Source organism: Rana temporaria, chromosome 4 (assembly GCF_905171775.1).
Source record: "Rana temporaria chromosome 4, aRanTem1.1, whole genome shotgun sequence".
NCBI classification, from domain to species: Eukaryota; Metazoa; Chordata; class Amphibia; order Anura; family Ranidae; genus Rana; species Rana temporaria.
In genome coordinates, this window is record NC_053492.1 from 264,125,184 (window position 1) to 264,146,659 (window position 21,476).

Here is a 21,476-nt window from a genome sequence, read left to right on the forward strand (position 1 = left end):
TTGTCAGTTAGTGTACTGTGTCCTTTGCACAGTGTGCACCTAAGGTCCAATTTTTCTGCCCCTGTTTAACTTTTTGATGCAATACTTTGCAGCAGGGCTCGTTACTGCGCTCCAAGTAGAGTATCTGTGAGGGCTTACAGTGTTGTGGCACCACCACCACCAAAGGCCCAATGTTTCTGCCCCTGTTCAACAGGGGCATGTAATTACAATTCTTGATATAATATTTCACAGGAGGGCCCGTTCCAGCGCCCACCAAGAGTAACTGTGAGGACTTAGCGTTGTGGCACCAGCATCGCCACCAAAGGCCCAATTTTTCTACGACTGTTCAACAATGGCATGCAATTACAATTCTTGATATAATAGTTCATAGCAGGGCGTTCCAGCGCCCACCAAGACCAACTGTGAGGGCTTACAGTGTTGTGGCAACACCAACACCTAGGGCCCAAATTTCTGCAGAGTATATACGGCAGGCCCCTACTTTCAAACATCCAACTGACTCCCTACTTGCAAACGGAAGGAGACAACAGGAAGTGAGAGGAAATCTACCCCTAGGAAGATAAATTATCTCCTGTAAGAGTTAATATGGGAAAAAGGTGTCTCCTCTCCACTGATGCTTTATCACCAATCCTTGTTTCACAAAAAAAAAACAATTTTCAAAAAATAAATAAAAAATTGTCATTGGGACAAAAAGTGAGGTGAAATTTTAACAGGTGCACAGACAGCAAAACAAATTTTACAGGGGTGATAACCCTTACCTATGTTTTCCAAAAAGCTTAAAAATGTATTTTTTTGGCTGGAGCTACACTTTAAAAATGTATCAGTTCAAAATTACAAACAGATTCTACTTAACAACAAACCTACAGTCCCTGTCTTGTTTGCACCACCTGTATACTGCTGTTCAGAGTATATAGGGCCTGGGGGCCCCACACCTTTCCCTTTTTTAATTTGGGTTCCCCCTAATATCCATACAATACCCAAAGGGGCTGGTAATGGCCTGGGGGGGGGGGACCCATGCCATTTTCTCAATGATTTTCATCCATATTGCCGGGACCAGACATTACATTAAAGCCGCAAGCAGTTTTAAATTACTTTTTCCTATAGAAATGTCATTTTGTGCAGGGACAGTTCTTAACACGGGAAACAAGTGCCACTTCACAGGTACGATATTTAAAGGAATATTTCACTTTAAGCATCATTAAAATCACTGCTCCCGAAAAAAGACTGTTTTTAAAACTTTTTGCATTGATACATGTCCCCTGGGGGCAGGACCCGGGTCCCCAGACCCTTTTTAGGACAATAACTTGCATATTAGCCTTTAAAATGAACACTTGATTTAGAACGTTGTCTAATAGGCTTTAATGGGGTTCGAAAGTTTGCGCAAACTTTCGGTCTGTTCGCAGGTTCTGGTTCAATGATTCCGAGCATACGTCAAATTTTTTCGGGCATGCGTAAGATTTTTTTTGTGCGTCGGAATTGCATACAGAAGATCGTAATTTCCGACAAGAACTTTTGTTGTCGGAAAAATTGAGAACCAGCTCTCAAACATTTGTCAGAAATTCCGACAGCAAATGTCCGATTGAGCATACACACGTTCGGGAATATCTGACCAAAAGCTCACAACGAACATTTGTTGTCGGAAATTCCGATCGTGTGTACGCGGCATTTGAGTGCATGGGAACACGTTTGTGTACAATTTGAGCACTTATACATTAGACTTTCTTTATGACAGATGATGATATACAATATTAATTTATATGTTGCACTATACTGTTGCTTAGTCATTTTATTGATAATTAGTTTTGTCACTAGAGCACTTTATATGTTTGGTTTGCTATAGATATTCCAAAGTCTCTCTCTCTCGTAATAGAGGGAATAATTAATTAGTATTCGTTAGCGCAGCACTTTTTGTACTTGCATGCCGAGTGCACAGTCTTATGGAACGTGATCAGTGCTAGCAGCTTTCTGCACAAGGACTCAATATTTTTTTATGGTAGCTCGCAAGATTTGCAATGTTTAGACAAATTTCCCCTCTCCCAGCACAAATCGTCCCCCCAAATTCCCTCTTCTAGCACAAATTCCCCACCGCCCCCTCCCAAATCCCTCTTAACACAAATTCACCTTCCTAGTTCAATTTCCCTCTCCAAGGCACCCCTTCTTGCACAACTCCCCAAATCCCCACTGCGCCCAGGACAGCCGAGCCCCAACCCCCCCCCCCCCCCCCATCCCCTCCAATCCCTTTTCCCAGCCCTGACCCGAAATATAATTATACAATACCTCATGAATTTTTGCAGCTTTTCTTCACTTTCAAAAATGTAGATTTTATCTCTATATTCTGCAGCATTTTCAATATTTCCAGGAACAATAGATTCATACCTTGTAAAAAAAGAAATAAATAGAAACCAAAATGATAAAGCACATGTACTTACATATGAACATAGAACACCTAGCTTTGTACTTGCTCTGGTATGTATAGACATGATAAATAGTGGTCATTGAAAATGAACAAGTTGTTGGTCACAATTTCCAATCTAGCCATTATGTAATTACTAGAAAAGGGCCATCAACAGGCACATTGTCATCCAAACCTATTGAAATTGTAGATAAAGAACAAAAAACATGTTAAATCTACTTCCGACTTCACATGGCCAGTTAGGTGCATTCTCCGGATTCCAGCGGAAGATTCTTGTGGCTGGAATGGCCGGGAAATGTGAATAGCAGCGGCTGCTCAGTCTATATAAACGAATGAGAGGCTGATAACAGTACCACTCTTTGTGTCTGCATGTAAACGCTTGGTGTGTAGCTACAGTCAGGTGAAAACTTTTATTTAGCCTGGTGTGCCCACAGCTCAAATGCCCTTTAGCACTCATTTAAACTATATGCGCTAGGATAGGTTTGTCAACATTTCCTCAAAGTATAGATATAAAAAAAAATAAAAAAAAAATCAATGTTTCCCAACTAGTGCAGTTCACATTAGCACATTGCATTGATTTTCTTTGCGCTGCAAGGCAAAATATCTAGCATGTTAAAAACGCACTTCAATGTATGACAAAAAATGCAATGCAGTGCAGGACACTGTTGAACTGGATGGACTATGGTTGAACTGGGTAGACTAGTGTCTTCTTTTCAACCTGACTATGTAACTATGCACTTGCATTAACCCAAGCATTGTGGTATAAAATAGGCCATATTTACCCTATAATTCCGCGTATACACCAACGTTGTTCGGGTTATAAAAAAATTAAGTTTTTAGTGGTCTAGAAAAAACAAAGTTTTTTTTCAACCCGATCGTTAAAACGGCCTTGCATACACACGATCGTGAACAAAAAAAATGCTCTAGCAAAGCACGGTGACGTACGACACGTACGACGGCACTATAAAGGGGAAGTTCCATTCGGCTGGCGCCATCCTTGGGGCTGCTTTTAATGGTAATTTTTTACATCGTGAAAAATGCTCTGGAGCCAACACACAATCGTTTTTAACCCCCCTGGCGGTATTCCCGAGTCTTGCTCGGAGTGGAATTTCAGCACCAAAAACGGTAACCCAGAGCCAGACTCTGGATCGCCTCGCAGCAGCCACAGGCAGGGAATTACTTACCTTGTCCTTGGATCCTGCGATGCCTCCCCGCTGTGTGATCGAGCGGTGTCCTCGCTCGATTCACACAGTGCCTGTGTGCCACCGAGCTCCGTTACCTGCGATGTTACGACGCACGGTGACGGAGATCGGCGCCAAATTAAAAAAAGTAAATAAACACAGTACATGCAGTATACTGTAATCTTATAGATTACAGTACTGTATGTAAAAAAATACACCCCCCCTTTGTCCCTAGTGGTCTGCCCTGTGTCCTACATGTACTTTAATATAATAAAAACTGTTCTTTCTGCCTGGAAACTGGAGATTGTCCATAGCAACCAAAAAGCGTCCCTTTTTGTCAAAAGTGGTTTTAGACTAGCTAGAAAACAGCGATAATAAATTAGAATCACTTGCAGAATTGAGCAATAGCGATTTGCGGGGAAATTCCTCAAAAATAAATAAAAGTAATGACAGTGACAATTCTGCAACTGAGCAAATTTCAGTGTTTTTGATTTGATTACATTATTGAATCATTTGTATTATATTTATATTATTATTAGTTAAAATTTATAGTTATTTATTATATTATAATTTATGATTTGGTTTTTCAAACTTTATCATACCCGGGATGTCTACTAGACTTTTGTTTGGACAGATTTAAGTGAGTTATTCATAAGAATAACAGGCCTACAATATAAAACGCCAAATTTCCATGCAAAATAATGGTACCGCTTTCAGCACCTAAAATCTGAAATAATCATACCGCCAGGGAGGTTAATGACATAAAAAAAAAAACATAATTTTTTACAACCCCGAAAAACGGTTGTGTGTAGGCGGCATAAGGTATCAGAGATCTGTTGCTGCACTGAAGTGCTATCAAATTTTTACAGGCAGAACCCCCCCCCACCACCACCAAAGCCACGTTCTGAAGAGGGGCTGAAACAAAGAAAAAACACGCAACCTGTCTAAACACACTTTGCTCTCCAGGGACAGTACACTCCCGGTTGTACAGCAGAATTTTATCATGGACTTATTACAATTTGCCACACAGGGCAACTATTTCTGGTATGACCAGCGCTTTTTTCTTCAAACCAAGGGGGTCGCAATGGGGGCCAAGTTTGCCCCTAGTTTGGCGAACTTGTACATGGCCCAATGGGAGGAGGATGTCGTCTATGCCCTCCACCGCCCCGAGGTCCTGTTATGGGCCAGGTACATAGACGACATCCTCCTCCTGTGGCACGGCAACGAGGAATCCCTCCATGAATTCATGGTCACCATTAATGACAATGGGATGGGCATTGTTCTCACATACGATCTCAGCCACAGCCTTATACACTTCCTTGACCTTGAAATTTCAGTGGACAACCACCAATTGGTTACTAAAACATTTTTCAAGCCAACGGATCGGAATGGGTATATCCCCACCGACAGCTGCCACTACAGCTCTTGGCTGAAGTCTATACCCTTCAGCCAATTGCTTCGTATTAGAAGGAACTGCACCAACTTGTCTGATTTTGTCACACAAGCTGAGTCCCTAAAGGTCAAATTTGTCGAAAAAGGCTATTCCCCGGCCAAAGTGGATGAGGATATCGATCGAGTCTTTAAGACTGATAGAAATTCTCTCATTGTAGAAAAACCAAAACGCCCCCCAGATGACAGATTCAAATGGGCTTTTACCACCCAGTATTCGGTTCAACATAAAACGGATTAAGAGTATACTTAACCAACACTGGAAGGTATTGAAGAGCGATTCCCTTTTAGGTCCTGTACTTCCTGATAGACCTGGAGTAGTATTTAGAGGAGCCATGGCATTGAGGAACAAGCTTGCTTCTAATGTATCAGACCCTCCCACTAAACCATCATTCTTTCCAGAAATGAAAGGTTTTCATGCATGTAGGAGATGCAATGTCTGCCTTTTGAATGCGTTTACCAGCAGAAGGATAGACAGTTTTACATCCACGGTGACATCCACCATTTATCACATGAGGGATTTTGTAACCTGCGACACACGTTAAGTCGTTTACCTTCTTACTTGTCCATGTAAGAAACAATACGTGGGCAGGACTATACGTACGTTTGCTATTAGAGTAAACGAACATATAACACGGATTAGATTAGGTAAAACTAATCACAGTGTGCCCAAACATTACCTGGAACATCACCACAAAAAAACAGAAGGGACAAGCTTCCAGATCATTGGAAAATTTACCCCCCATTGGAGGGGCGAATCCAAGATCAGGGGCGTGTCCCAGCTCGAGATGTTCTGGATATATCAGTTACATTGTTTTTTCCCCCATGGACTCAATATAGAGTGGGATATCAATGCCTTTATTAATAAATCATAGTTTTGCACTGTATTCTTATCCCCTTTTTTGACTAGGGTACGGTTTCACATTTCCCCTAGTGTATAAGTTTAGTCATCCATCCCTCTGCATTTGCATAGCAAGTCGATGTATGGTTTTATTATTTACCTTTTTATTTACAGTGTTTGTTTATTCACAAAGATTTTAATTATTGTATTATATACAGATTGTTAATAATAGCAATGATGCCGCACAGCCTTTATGTACCCAGCTTTAATTGGCCTGGGCACGCGTAGATCATTTCCCTTCAAACTGTAGGTCGGATGTCCACGATTGCTTTGATCTGCTTATGCGGGCCAATGGCATACATGGAACGCACTGTGAGGGCGCAGCGTGATGACATCACAACGCCGACCTGCATACACATTATGCTGACCTCTCCTGTGATTGGCCGGGTTGTCTTCCCTGCCATTGGCCGGTTCGCTGGTCTGCGTTCCAGCGCGGCGCGCACATGTGTCACGTGTATTACACGTCGCGTCTCCGCGGTTTCCGTGGCGACGCGCGTGTGTGTCTTGGACTACACGGACACTGCGCCCTCAATGCGTGCAATAGTTTGTATGACTTCCTGATTGCCGCATTCCCAGCTCCATCAAGGGCGGACATGACGCGGTTATGCCGCGCCAGGTGCTGTGTTATGGGCGGAAGTGACAGACGCTATGTGCTGTGCTGGGGGCGGAAATGACATGCAACGTGCCCCGCCTGGACGCTTGGGCAACCAATGGTGGTTCACTATAGTCATACAGGAAACAGCTCTGCACACTGCATAACGTCCTTTGCTGACAGCAGTGGGCGGTATTAGATGAAGAGGTCTGTGATTGGTTACACCCCCCCCCAGCTGTCTCAGCTGTTCCAGGCATGGTGTCATCATTGCTTCATTTTGTAAGGCATAAATAGATGGCGTTGGGCACATGTATGGGATATGCCCCAGTTGAAGAGCTCTTTTGCTCGAAACATGTCGGGTACATAGCCCATACGCTACCTGCTCAAGACGCCATTTTTTAAATACGTGATCACTTGTACTTGTCCTTGACCCGGCTTGTACTATTTTTTAATCTACCAATTTTTATATGTTTTGTATCCAGTTTTCTGTTTTATTTGCTTGCCTTCCATGCCTAAATAAAAGGCTTTTTTTAAGGATTTACCGCACCATGTGAGTCACTTTTTTCTTTACATGATTCCGTGACGGCTTCGCTCACTGCATATTTATGCTTGTGAACTTCTCCTGCAAGATTTGTTTGTGAATCTCTCCTGCAAGATTTGTTTTCTGCCGCTTGGATTCTACCGACTCCCGGGGATTAAAGTTTGACATATTGGAACGTTTCCCCATCAACACCATCTTTGCCTAGGAGTTTGTGCATGCCTGATCGACATACCGTCGCTGACGTGTATGTCCACATATTCTGGTAAGAGTATCCATTTATTTATCTTTTTGGATATCACTGTGAATCGTTGCTGAGGTTTTCACCATCTACACTGATCGTCTGATCGGCATACCAGAGTGGACAATCTTACATCAGTTCTTTTTGAGTGGCCGTTTTGTTTTTTCCTTCATAAGAATTTCCGACCAATTCCATCTCTCAAAGACTGTACATATCAGTCCGATATCGGATTGCCATATATATACATTTTTTGCTTGGACTTTGTGATTGGTTCACCCCATTTGTTATCACCTACAGGTGTCACATCACCCACTTTAGTGTGTTGCACACATTTCCTACAGGAACACCACCTCCTAGTGGCTTTCCACACTATTACATTGTTTCAGTTATTTTTTTTCCTTTTTTTCACTCACCATATCATATGGTGAGTGTCTCCTGGGTCCAATTCTATTTGAATTGTTTCATCGAATTGTACTACTTACCGTATTGTTTGAATCCCTTCACTCAATATTTAGCGCTGCACTTTTTCTTTCTCACCACATGTAAAAAATAGACACATCCAGCGTTTGAGAATTAATGCATTCCAATTAGCAGAATTTCTTTATATGCTGGAAAATAGAATGCATTAACGTTCAAACGCTAAAAGTGCCTAAACGATTGTGCAATACACAGCTTTTACACAGTTCAGGCCTTTAGAGGGTCTTAAATAGATGCCTTGTGTGCATTAGGCCATAGAAAGTTAGAAGCATTGGGTATTATACACTTTCAAACGGATAACAATTTTGTGATAATGTTAATTCCTATTAATTACAAACTACAGTATCAATCCAGAAACTGATACATTGAGTACTTCAGAAAACATTATTCATTATATTACAGATGCAATACAGCATTTGTGTGCCAACCTTTTCTTCCCATCAACATAGGTAACTGAACAGTAGCCCTTCATCTCTGCATTTTTTGGGAATCTAGCCTTCACATCAGCCACTGTTAGCTTCTTTGGTAACATCTCAGGAGGGGGGAGTGGATGTGGTGCTAGTGGTGGAACATATAATTCTGGCTCTTGTAAAAATGCCTGTTAACAAACAGAAGCTATTAGTAATTTTGTTACCACAGAAGCACTTTTATTTTTAATATTAAATTATACATTGCCAAGTCATTCAGTGATTAGACCGCTGCATAACTTCAAAGACACCGGGTTAAAATGGACCTAAACTGAAAAAATTAGCAAATGCTTTGTTATAGAGAACATCCAGAATGTTAATTGTGCCTTTTGTCTAAATTTCCTCCAGAAAAATAGTGGTACACTTCCTGATATGTTTTAGCCATACAAGAGAGTAGTTTTGTTTTTTTCAACTCACTGGTTGAACGAAAGAAAACCACTCAAATCCCCCATCCACACACTCTATGGATGAGAATGGGGGAAGCCTCCCATTGAGCTATTGTATTCTGAGCAAGGAGATTTCCCAGTTGTCAGAATACCTTTATCAGCACCGCCAGCTATCGTCGGAGGTGCTGACCACGAGAACAATTTTCAACAAGTACACATATATGGATCCATTTTTGGCTAGTCCCCGCGGAACCACCGAAGTTCAATCCATGTATGGCCGGCTTTAGGGTGCCTAGGCACTCCTGTGTCAACAGCATTATAGATGTGTATGTTATTATATATATACACACACAAACTATATATATATATATATATATATATATATATATATATATATATATATATATATATATATATATATATATATATATATATAGTGTAAGCTCTCAGGAACTTCTGCCTTCGACTGCCAATCTCAAGAGATTTGTCATTTTGCTTGTCTGTGCTCTTACTGGAGGCTCTGACATGAAGCCACCTGCACACAAAGACAACGTAACATATGGCATGGTCAGTCAGTAATGTTTAAAGGTCATCTGCAGGGAAACTCCAGGCATTACTGGTGACTGCCTGCCTTTTATAGTCACAGTTTCCAGACTTCAGGCCGTTAAGATAGGGCGTTATATTTTTTTTATCCTAAAATTACTGAAAAATATGGTAAATGCAATTTTGCAACTATTAAAGCAGAATTAACTCCCAGAAATCCCTCATTAGCCACGGTCATCTTTTCCCCGGCTAATTCTGGGCAATGTGTTGGTCGGAGAATGACATCATCCGTGTATGTGTACGTGTGTACTATAGTCTATCATTCAGGCACAACCTGAGTGTGCTGGGAATGCATGCAGTGTGCATTCAATAGAAGACTGAGTGGGCAGGTGTTCAATATTACAGAAGAGACATAGCACGTCTCTTCTGTAATAAGAAGCTGCCTGCTTGCAGTTTTTTTAATTGGGTTTAGTTACGCTTTTAAGTTATCATGGTGTCAAAAATATGCCTGGGATAGGGTGAAAGTATTGTATAGAGTTTTCATTGATGTTTGGCTTTTATGATGCTACAGAAGATGATTGTACAGAAGAAATGGGAACACCACAAAGAACCTGGGGAACAAATAAATAAAAAAATTCCAAGGTGGGTAGGAATAAAGCCAGGAACTATGGGACTGGAGTATTCCAAGAGACAAGCCAGCAAGTGACTCAATTTACCACCCTCCATGTATACCTACAATATAAAACTTTCCACTTTATCGTTGATCTGAGAAATAAAAATGTTAACTGTCATGTAACTGTATGGCTGCCTGTAAGTGAAAAAAATTCAGGCTCATACTAACTATACTGGGTCTACAACATTTGTTTTTGTTAAAATACTCAGATATATTTTGTGGTATCCGTTTGTGATGTGATCCATAATGTGGGAGATCTCAATATGTGCAAGCATATCAGAAGCCCCATAGCTTCTTGGTCGTGTATACACAGAGGGCCAGTTTTCCTGGTCTGCCATATATCACCTAATAAGACTAGCAGGAAAATTCACCAGGACTACATGGTCATTCATAACTGCATCTTAAAGCGGCACTAAAGTCTACTCCACGGAGGTTGCAGAACTGTGTGGCCTAAGAGATCTATATTCGTAGTTGGAGGTACAATAAAAGTAGCCTAGGGAGATACTCTACCACAGAGGGTCTCCAAAATTTCTAAATAAAGGGCCAGTTACTGTCCTTCAGACTTTAGTGGGACCGGACTGTGGCCACAAGCAATAGAACATTTTTTGGAATCAGTGAGATCAAAAAGTGCCCCATCTTTGGTATAAGGGGGAACAATAGTGCCCATTTTTTGTGTCATTGGGAGAAATCGTGCCTCATTTTTAATATCAGTGACAGAAATTACGCCCCATTTGTGGTGTCAGAGGGCAGAATAGTGTCTTGTATCGGTGGAATAAATAGTGCCCCAAGGGCCAGATAAAGGCAAGCAAAGGGCCACATCTCGGGCCGCAGTTTGGAAACCACCGCAATATTCTGTCTCTAATCCTTCCTTTTTGATCCACTGAAGTCTATGGAACCAAAAACCAGAGAAAAGTCCCTGGGCCTTTCCATACAATTCACAGATATGAACATGACCCATAGGAAACCATGTTAAATGGACTGTAGTGTTTTCTTGTGAAAAAAAAAAAAATGGACTGTAGTGTGCTTCTGCAAAACCGAATACGCAGTTAAAAAAAATGCATAGGTGTGAACCAGGCCTTAAAGCGGAGATCAGCCAATTATTTTTTTTAAAGTCAGCAGCTACAAATACTGCAGCTACTGACTTTTAAAATAAGGACACTTACCTGTCCAGGGCGCCCGCGATGTCGGCAACCAAAGCCGATCTCTCCCTTGGCCCTCGGATGCTGCCGCCGCCCATCTTCGGTAAGGGAAGCCTTGCGGCTTTCACTTCCTGGTTCCCTACTGCGCATGAATGAGTCGCGCTGCACAAGCCGAATGGTCTCTGTGTCTCCCAGAAGACAGCGGGGGGGACAGGGAGGAGGCGCAGGACGTGACATAGATACCCGCAGATAATGCGGCTATTCCCGGAAGTGGGAGCAAATACCTGTATTAAACAGGTATCTGCTCCCCCTCCTCCCCTAAAAGGTGCCAAACGTGACACCGGAGGGGGGGGAGGTTCCGAAAAGCAGTTCCATTTTTGGTGGAACTCCGCATTAAAATCAGTTTAAAAAAGCACAGCAGCAGTGCTAGAGACCTGCATGATTTTGAAAACATACAAAGCACATCACGCTGTGAATACTATTAACATTTATCTACCTACTAATATAAGGCCCTGGAGTCATGCACCTCTACCCAATATTTATGGAGGTTTCTATCCTTTGGGATGTTTTATGCGCTGCCTGCAGGCCGCACACCTCAGCTACCGGGACGGGCTACCACACGGGCCCCTGGTTTGATCATACCACTTGTCTTGCTCAGTAGTGAATTTAGGTTTCGTGCTCCCCTAGGCCTGACTAAACTCGCTCACCCACCAATTTAAATATGACCCACCCTTCCAGTCAAGGCCACATCCCTTTCTGTTTAAGACCCACCCTGAAATTTTTGAGTAGGGACACTAGTTCTTAGGGCCTAAGGGGGGGGGGCATTGGATTCCCTTAATTTGCACAGATTTCCTCACACTTCCTGTTTGGCTATGGGGCAGGAAGTGAAGGGAAATCTCTGCAATGGGACAGGGATGGCAAAAAATAACTGACAGGGGCTATAACCCTCCCTTAATCTATCCAAAATGAAAAAAAAAAGTGTTGCCTATAGATTTACATTAAGCACAAATTTCTGATAATGGGGAGGACCAAGAAGATATAACCATGCCAATGGTGCAGCAGAAAACATATAGCACAGTGTGGAAGGTTTGTGGTCCAAGATGATAGGACAGTCAAAATTAGAAGCAGCTTGTGTTACTCTAACAGTGTAGCACAAGCCGGCGGGGACTCTTTCCGTGCTGCCCCCCTGCAAAGTGCTGCCCTAGGCCTGGGCCTTGTTGGTCCTTGCTGGTCCATCATATGCTTCATTTAAAGTCTCGAACTTTTCCTCCATATGACCAATATAGGGATGGAGACACATCTTCTGTGCCTCATTTAAAGTCCCGCCCATTTTTTCTTTCATACAAAGCAACTATAAGGCCTGGTTCACACCTATACATTTTTTTTAGCGCGTTTTCAGTTTTGCAAAAACACACTACAGTCCGTTTAACATGGTTTCCTATGGATGTAGTTCACATCTGTGCATTTTATGGAAAGGGCCAGGGACTTTTTTTTGGTTTTTGGTTTCATAGACTTCAATGGATCAAAAGTGTGTATTGAAAAAAACAAAGTGCACCTGCAATATGCAAACTATAAAGACACACTGATATGTTGGATGCAAAAATACAACCTGCAGTAAGTTACTGAAAAATAATCATAAAGCAATGAAATAGATTCAACTTACAGCCAGCTCCTGCCGTGAAGCCATCTTGTAGTAGTGTCCACGGAATTCAGCTGCAAACTGCAGGGATGATGTTACCGAACAATCGACAAGCTCTCCCCTTTGTGCCAGGCTTACAGGACAGTATTGTGAAAACTCTCCCAGGCGCGACAACAGCTCTTGGGGGGTGATGCAGAAATCAGCAATAGCAGCAGCTTTACCTGTACAAGTTGCAACAAAACACACTCCAATAATGTGTCTGGCTATACTGAATTCACAAAGCCCAAGTGATAAAGAAACAATCATATACAAGGGTTCTTAAAAAAGTTTCTGCACTTTTTTAAAACGCGAATACATTTAAAAAAAAAAGCGCAGAAACTTTTTGGCTTAAGACACAAAAAAACAGATCTGATTTTAGTCAGGCACAATAAGTTGAAAATCAGTCTGTTATTTACTGATCTTTACTCTATTGTATATGAAATCTCTAGCCATAACCAACCTACTGCCAGTAAGGCGTACAACGGCTTATGTACACACATGCCTAGTCTATGGTCTCATTTGCACATTGCTACCTTTGAACATTTCTTATACACTGCTAGCACAGGTAGTCAAAAACTGTAAAAATCTGTGATGCTTACATAAGTAGGCTCGTTAACCGTATCTGTACTGCAACCCAACTAAGGGCAGCCGAAATGTATTTATTTTTTTCCCCCATGTTTTTTTTTTTTTTTTAACTTTATTTAAACCTGCAATTTTTTTTAATGAGCTGTATTCATATCCGTTTCTTTGCATTTACATGTGTTCATATGAATTACGTTTCAACAAAAAAACAGCCTGCTGTACTTTTCAAATTCATGTATCCACAATGCAATGGTGTAAATCAGGGATCCTCAAACTTACAGCCCTCCAGCTGTTGTAGAACTACACTTCCAATGAGGCATTGTAACACACTGACATTCACAGACATGACTAGGCATTATGGGAATTGTAGTTCCTGAACACCTGGAGGGCCGTAGTTTGAAGACCCATGGTGTAAATTATTAAGCCCTGTATACACGGGCCCAAAATCTCATCAGGAAAAAATATATTTTTTTTTCTGACGAGATTCTTGGCAAGAATCTCTTGCCGCCCGATTGTACAGACACTCCATTCAAAAGAATTGCGTTTCTTTTGAATAGCAAGAACGCGGTGACATCGCGTACGACGAGCATGCACTCGTCACATTCGATGCCATCGCCGCCCTCTTGCTGCACCCTACCTATGCCTAGAAAACTAACGTGCATGCTTTCAAAGTCATTTCGAGCATGCGCGGGTTTCCACGGCGACAGGTATCGTGATTCTCAGCAGTGTTTTCCTGACGAGAATCACGAGAAAATAGAGAGCAGGTTCTCTATTTTTCGCGTCGAGATTTTAGGCAGTTTTCTTGACAAGAAACCTGAAGGCCTCGTACACACGCATGGTATACTCGGCAAGAAAGCTCTGCCAGCAGTTTTCTTGCCGAGTAAACCGAGCGTGTGTACGAGGCTTTAGTGAAAAATATTGAGAAACATTAATTTTTACTGTCATTGCATTTTGAATGCATCCGGTGTGAACCAGCCCTAACAAAGCTCTTCATAACCATAATCCACAACAATCTGAATTAGGTTTTACATATTGGAAAGGCCTATAGGATGTCAAGGGTGCAAAGCCAGCCATAGATTGTTTAAATCGCAGTTGGTTCAGCAGAGACCGGCCGAGGTTCGATGCATCTATGTGCGGGCTGATTGTACCCAAGTCGATCCATCGCTTTAGCAATAATCACTGTGTTCTTCCAGGAGGGACAGCTCCTCACATCCCCCACTGGGAGAACACAATAGCTCCACGGGAGGAGTTGCCCCACCAACACTAATGCCCTGTACACACGATCTGTTCGTCTGATGAAAACGGACCGATGGACCGTTTTCATCGGACAAACCGATCGTGTGTGGGCCCCATCAGTTTTTTTCCCCCATCGGTGAAAAAAAAAAAGAACCCGTTTTAACATTTTTGTATGGTTAAAAAAACGATAAAAAAAAAAAAAAAAAAAGATCGTCTGTGGGGAAATCCATCGGTCAAAAATCCACGCATGCTCAGAATCAAGTCGACGCATGCTCGGAAGCATTGAACTTCATTTTTCTCAGCACGTCGTCGTGTTTTACGTCACCGCGTTGGACACGATCGGATTTTTAACCGATGGTGTGTAGGCAAGACTGATGAAAGTCAGCTTCATCGGATGTCTGATGAAAAAATCCATCGGTTCGTTTTCATCAGACGAACCGATCGTGTGTATGTGGCATAACTGTGTTCATGAGAATCCAGTGATTTTCTTTCCTGCAACCCATGTTTGCAGAAAAGATAAATCACATAAATCTATGGCCTGACTTACTGAGAAGCGGTCTTTACCTATCTCTACCCAACCAGCTTCTTCATTTCTATTTCAGGTTATACTATGTAAAGGAAAACTTGTGCCTAAATGAATCATACGATTGCCCAAAAGATCAGTTTTGCTACTGGTAATCGCACACACAGATGTATCAGTGTAGAGTGCACTTTGTCCCACACTTAAACTTGTAATGGGATAGGAAAATTTAATTTGCGGATAAGCTTTGTCAAGGAGCATGTGTATACCTGATATTAGTAAGACAGAATGGGGTTTTACTAAAACTAGAGAGTGCATAATCTATTGCAGCTCCGCATAGAAATCAATCAGCTTCCATTTTTTTTTTTGTCAAAGCTAATTGGCTACCATGCACAGCTAAAACCAAAATGATGCACGCTCCAGTTTTAGTAAATTAACCCCAGTGTACTGTGTACATACCTTCCCTTATTCTTTCCATGTAGGTTTGCAGTTGATTTAAGCTTGCCCGGACTTCTTCGTGGATTTTATTGGCCACCCACCATTTGCTCCGTGTGGCATCTACTTCACACCAGTTTTGATGTTGCAACATATAATATTCTTTAATACGTTGGATCTCCTGCTTATAATTTGAGTTTTTCATAGTGAATATCTGTGCACTGTCGTGTGCAGGGTACGGCCTATCAAAGAAAAACAAACCAGCAATATAAGGTGAAGTAGTGAATAATAACAAATGAGAATTGGAATATACTGTACATGTACAATTTTGAAGTAAACCTGTATTTTAAGAAAAAAAGTCTGACATTGCTGACCTCAGTAAAGTGCTAATTACTTGGCTATCCTAAGAATGTATCGGTCACAAAGATTAGCAGGAGCTTTTTATCTCATGCTTAAAAAATATAGGTTACCCCAAGATTTAATATTCCTGATATGTGCCTGCTATACCATAGCATAGGTATAGCATAGCTCGGTACTCTCCATGTTCCGCTCTACCCCCATTGACCCCAGCCTATGAAACGGATGATCCAGTGAAAAAGACATCTTTATTGCCTATAATTGCTGACCTTCTGGTGAGCGAGTACCCCGAAGGGGAGTGTGCCCCACATGTGGTGGTTTCTCTGGGAAGAGGTGTAGGATACATATAGACTCTTCACTTTATGCTTTCAAAATCCGTCACCAAACGAATGCTTCTATGAAATTGGACATTTTAACCAATAACCAAGCGCTGTTTATCATTTTGGACTATTTTGTTCTTTTTTTGATCTGTGTATACCATGTACTTGTATGAAAAAGTATCATGCTATCTTTGTATCGCTTCCTTTATTTGAAATCCCAGGTGTTCCTGCCTATTAAAAACTGACCACACTAGGCATGGTAGCAATGAATAGACTTGTGCTTACTATGCCATTTCTCCTCCAGCTCCGAGTTCCTTATGCAGCTGAGAACAGAGGGTATGCGATAACATAAAAAAAAAAAAAAAAAAAAAAAAGGGGGGGGGGGGGGGGGTATGATATTTATGTTTTTATATCTATACACAAATGTTTTGCTTTTTATTTCTATTTTCAACTGAATGGGTTGTTTTACAAGGTGAAGGCTCACATATACTTTAAATGTTAGTAAATAAATGGAATGGTATTTAATAGCATAGTTAGGGGTGTACACGTGGCATCCTAGGATATTCTATGTAACATTTCTCATAGCTGCAGTCATTAGAAGCCCTCCACACAAGCAATAGGTAAAAGGCTCCTGTATTTATGACTTTAATACCTAGAGTAGAATTACCTAGGTCCACAAACGGCACTATTACAAGGACAGTGGAACCTCGGTTTAAGAGTAACTTGGTTTGAGAGAGTTTTGATTTGCGATCAACTTTTATTTAAATTCTGACTCAGTTTGCGAGTGTTGACTCGCAAGACGAGCAGAATTCAAGCTAAATAGGCCTGCAGTACCTCATTTGGCCTGAGGTACGGGAGCGCAGAAGCCAAGCAGAGCCGAAATTAGGCATGCAGTACCTCATTTGGCCTGAGGTACGGGACGCAGGAGCTGAGAAAAGGTGAACATTGGCCAGAGGTACAGGGGCGCAGGAAACGAGCCAAAGTGTCCTCGGGCCTTTTCGGACATTTTCGGCGCTCTTTGGTGCCCCCCACCACTGGCGACATTCGGTATTGCATCCCATTGAAGTCAATGCGGAAACAAAATTATTTTTGTTTCCATTGACTTCAATTGGAAAACTCGCTTTGATATGTGAGTACTTTGTATTACGAGCATACTCCTGGAACAGATTATGCTCGTAATCCAAGGTTCAACTGTACTACCAAACCCATGAAGGATGTTTGTGGACGGAAGAGGATACCACACCGATATCTGCAGGTACTCAGCCACCAGGGGCAAGCAATAATGATTTATTATACCATTTACTTCAAAGATCTGGATAATTTTCCCCAAACTTTGTTTAGGGATAATAGATGCAATGCCTGCATTTTAATCTGAATTCACAAGCACCATCAAAAAGAGCTGAATAAATACACATAAAGCTGGTACCGTTTTGATTCCTTTTTGTCCAGTTGTCCTCTGTATAAAATCTCCTTCATTGGTATTTCTAATTCAAAGATCTTTATGGGAATTATGCTGCAAGCTTGCAGAAGGATAGCTTGTTGTTCAGTTGCTGGATATCCATCCAGGACCACCCTAAAAGCAAGTTGAGAATTTCATTAGTACTTGTTCACATTCAGTACTAATGAGGATCGTTAAAAACAATTGTAGGTGTAAAGTCACACAAATATGTGCCATGATGGGAGCGATTATGAGCCCAATGGCAAAACTTAAAGTGTTTGTTACCTCAACATTTCCTATTCCCGACATGTGCCTGTTGTACCATGTACTTGTATGAGAAAGTCTCCTGTTCTCTTTGTACTGCTTCCTTTATATGAAATTCCTGTTTCCACCAGCCCATTTACTTTCCTATTAAAAACTGACCACACTGAGCAGGATAACACACTGTGGTCAGTTCTCCGGCTGTGCTGGGAACTCAGCCTGCTTTCCTCCAATGATAAGACTTGTCCTGGCACACATCCCCTGTACAGCCATTCACTGGGAAGCTCAGTGTACTGCTGCTCCCCCCCCCCCCCACCCCCCGCTCTCATGCAGCCAAGAACAGAGTAAATGTGATCACTTAAAAACATATATATTATAATGTATTTTATATCTAAAACACAAACATTTTGCCTTTCATTTCCATTTTAAACTGAATGGATTGTTTTACAAGGTGATCGTTTACAATCACTTTAAAAAAAATATATCACAAAACATGCATTTGGAGACACAGAAAAAAAGCAACTCTTTTACCCTCAGATACAATAGGCTCAATTCACATAGTTGTTTCCCCCCTTAAAGCCCTGAGGAAAAATAGATCAGTTTTTCAAAACTCTGAGAAAAAAAATTGGAATTTTTTGGGGGGAATTTTTTTTACAGAACTTTTGAGGCAATAGGTACATGAGCACGATCATAGCAGTGCATGCAACAAAGAAGTCATAGGTATATAATGTATACATCCGTAGTAATGGCCACAGCCATAACCAATATGGAAGGTAGAGGTTCTAAACCTGGCCTTCAGATTGTGCAGCTTGCGTCAATGGGGGGGGGGGGGGGGGTAGAAGAGGCAAGAATGTTTTCCAGGTCCATACAAGAGGGAGATAGAGGGTACGGGAGGATGGGAGAAAGAGGGGAGAGGAAATGGGACGGAGAGGGCATGCAGGGGTACCAGAATGGTCAACAGGCAGAAATACTCAACTATTAATGAACACAACATTGACAGTAGTGGAAAGCCGCTTTAGTCAAGCCGTCCCATTACTCCAAGAGTCTATCCAAGCAAACCAGACTTTATCAAACTTCTTAGAGCACTTCTAGTTCAGGTTTTACAGCCACTTTAACTCATGCGTTTAATGCCGTCTTATGAGATATTTACCAAGGCCCAGATTCTCAAAGGAGATACGACGGCGTATCTCCAGATACGCCGTCATATCTCTGAGTCTGGGCGGTCGTATCTATGCGCCTGATTCTTAGAATCAGTTACGCATAGATTTCTATTAGATCCGACCGGCGTAAGTCTGTTACGCCGTCGGATCTCAACTGCATATTTACGCTGGCCGCTAGGGGCGTGTACGCTGATTTACGCCTAACAATATGTAAATCAGCTAGATACGCAAATTCACGAACGTACGCCCGGCCGACGCAGTACATATACGCCGTTTATGTTAGGCTTTTCCCGGCGTAAAGTTACCCCTGCCATATGAGGCGTACATGCGGCGTACCAATGTTAAGTATGGACGTCGTTCCCGCGTTGAATTTTGAAAATTTTACGTTGTTTGCGTAAGTCGTCCGTGAATGGGGCTGGACATCATTTACGTTCAGGTCAAAACCAATACGTCCTTGTGGCGTACTCTGGAGCAATGCACACTGGGATAATCCACGGACGGCGCATGCGCCGTTCGTGAAAAACGTCAATCAAGTCCGGTCACAAGTTATTTACATAAAACACGCCCCCTGTTCCACATTTGAATTAGGCGGGCTTACGCCGGCCTATTTATGCTACGCAGCCGCAACTTACGGAGCAAGTGCTTTGAGAATACAGGACTTGCCTGTCTAAGTTGCGGAGGCGTAGCGTAAATAGGATACGCTACGCCGGAACAAAGATACGCCGATCTACGAGAATCTGGCCCCAAGTGTTATTGCTTTTTGAGGTAAATCCCACATAAAGGCATAGTGAACTGACATTCATGATCTCATGAGATATTTGGCAAAATTTAGTAGTAACACCTACATACCATATGAGATATGCTTTATTCAATGGAGTCCATTGATGGGGAAGATTTAAGGCTAGCCATGAAGATTAGATGACAGCTGGAGGTACTGATTGTCAAAAACTTTTCTTACAAAAGATCTTTCAAAAACACGTATAAATGCAAAAGAGCAAACACGTTAATGCTGGCATTATTGGAAAAAAATGTAGTAATTATTCAGGAAAATCTATTTTGAATCATTGATTTTTTTCTCCAAGACTTTGTGTTCAAGGTGTTCACAGATGCTGCCGTAGGACCATAACTAATCATTTGTTTCTCGATTTCACCATTACCATCCGGGCACAGGAAACAAGGACTAGGAAACTTTATTTAATCCAGCACAATGGACACCCCACCAGACTCGTTCCAGCTATAACAGGTTTCATAATGTCCAAGGGCTGTACAATTAGGCTCTAGTACAATGTGAATATTGTTTGCTTGGCTAAATCTTTAAAAGATCAAGGTTTTTATATTGAGTCAGGCACATCAAGCAGGAAAACAAGAACCTTTTGTGTAAAGTAAACTTACCCTGTAGTGTTACATGTAAGATCCATCAGTGTCACTTCTAGACATCTGACTGCAAGCTCATCAGGCACAGCTAACCCCTTCACAAGAAGACTTTTTATGTCTAATGCAAGCTCTGTATCTGGCTGACTATATAGAACAGACCGAATGGCATCTCCCATTGACAGACGCTGTAGGCCATATATGCTAGCAAACATGTTGGCAACTGAAACATATGAAGGAACAGATGTTACCAAACTGGAAAAGATAAAAAAAACACATTTGCAGTTTAATCAGTCATTTTATACTTTTATAGGCCACATGCACACTGGATAGTTTTTCTGTGTCTCCTAGGGGCATTTGGCTTTTTTTTTCCTGCCTCTAAACGCCCCTGCATGTTAGGCTATGTACACATAGGCAGTCAGAGGAGTTTTGAGGCAGAGGCTTTTAGAGGCAGAAAAACGCATCTTAACCCCTTGGCGCCAAGTATATGTAAATATGCAGCCCCACTGGACTGGGCTTTTTTCTGTGGGGCTGCATATTTGCGTATCTCCCTTTGTGCTGCAGAGGCGGTTGTCTCACTGAGAGCCTCATGCTAACTATCAGGACCCGAAAATTCTGATTTTGCCATCACCAGAGGCTGTGATAGCCTCTGATTGACTATCACAGTGATCAGTCACTGTGATCCCTGCCCCCATGTTTTCTCTCTCTGTGAAGGAGCATTAACAACAGTAAGTAAGGGTTAATGCCAGTAGCGGCTGGTGCTCAACATTTTAGGGGGGGGGCACAAAACAAAAAAAAAAAAAAACATCAATTGAAGCATCACTGTGCCCATCAAATGGCGCCACTGTGCCCATCAAACGGCGCCACTGTGCCCATCAAACGCAGCCACTGTGCCCATCAATTGCAGCCACTGTGCCCATCAAACGCAGCCACTGTGCCGTGCCATCAATTGTCGCCACTGTGCCCTGCCATCAATTGTCGCCACTGTGCCCTGCCATCAATTGTCGCCACTGTGCCCTGCCATCAATTGTCGACCACTGTGCCATCAAACGCAGCCACTGTACCATGCCATCAAACGCAGCCACTGTGCCCTGCCATCAATTGTCGCCACTGTGCCCTGC

At 42.0% G+C, this 21,476-nt stretch overlaps 1 protein-coding gene across 3 annotated transcripts in view; it reads right to left on the minus strand.

Moving 5' to 3' along the window:
• Positions 1-21,476, minus strand: part of AK9 (adenylate kinase 9) — a 209,406-nt gene that overhangs the window by 27,787 nt on the left and 160,143 nt on the right. For all 3 annotated transcript variants that reach the window (XM_040350222.1, XM_040350223.1, XM_040350221.1), the window contains 6 exons: positions 20,377-20,578; positions 17,552-17,698; positions 15,473-15,690; positions 12,661-12,857; positions 8,218-8,387; positions 2,275-2,373 (listed from right to left, as the gene is read on the minus strand). In XM_040350222.1, coding sequence (XP_040206156.1) covers positions 2,275-2,373; positions 8,218-8,387; positions 12,661-12,857; positions 15,473-15,690; positions 17,552-17,698; positions 20,377-20,578 — 1,033 coding nt within the window. The remainder of the gene's footprint in view (positions 1-2,274; positions 2,374-8,217; positions 8,388-12,660; positions 12,858-15,472; positions 15,691-17,551; positions 17,699-20,376; positions 20,579-21,476) is intronic.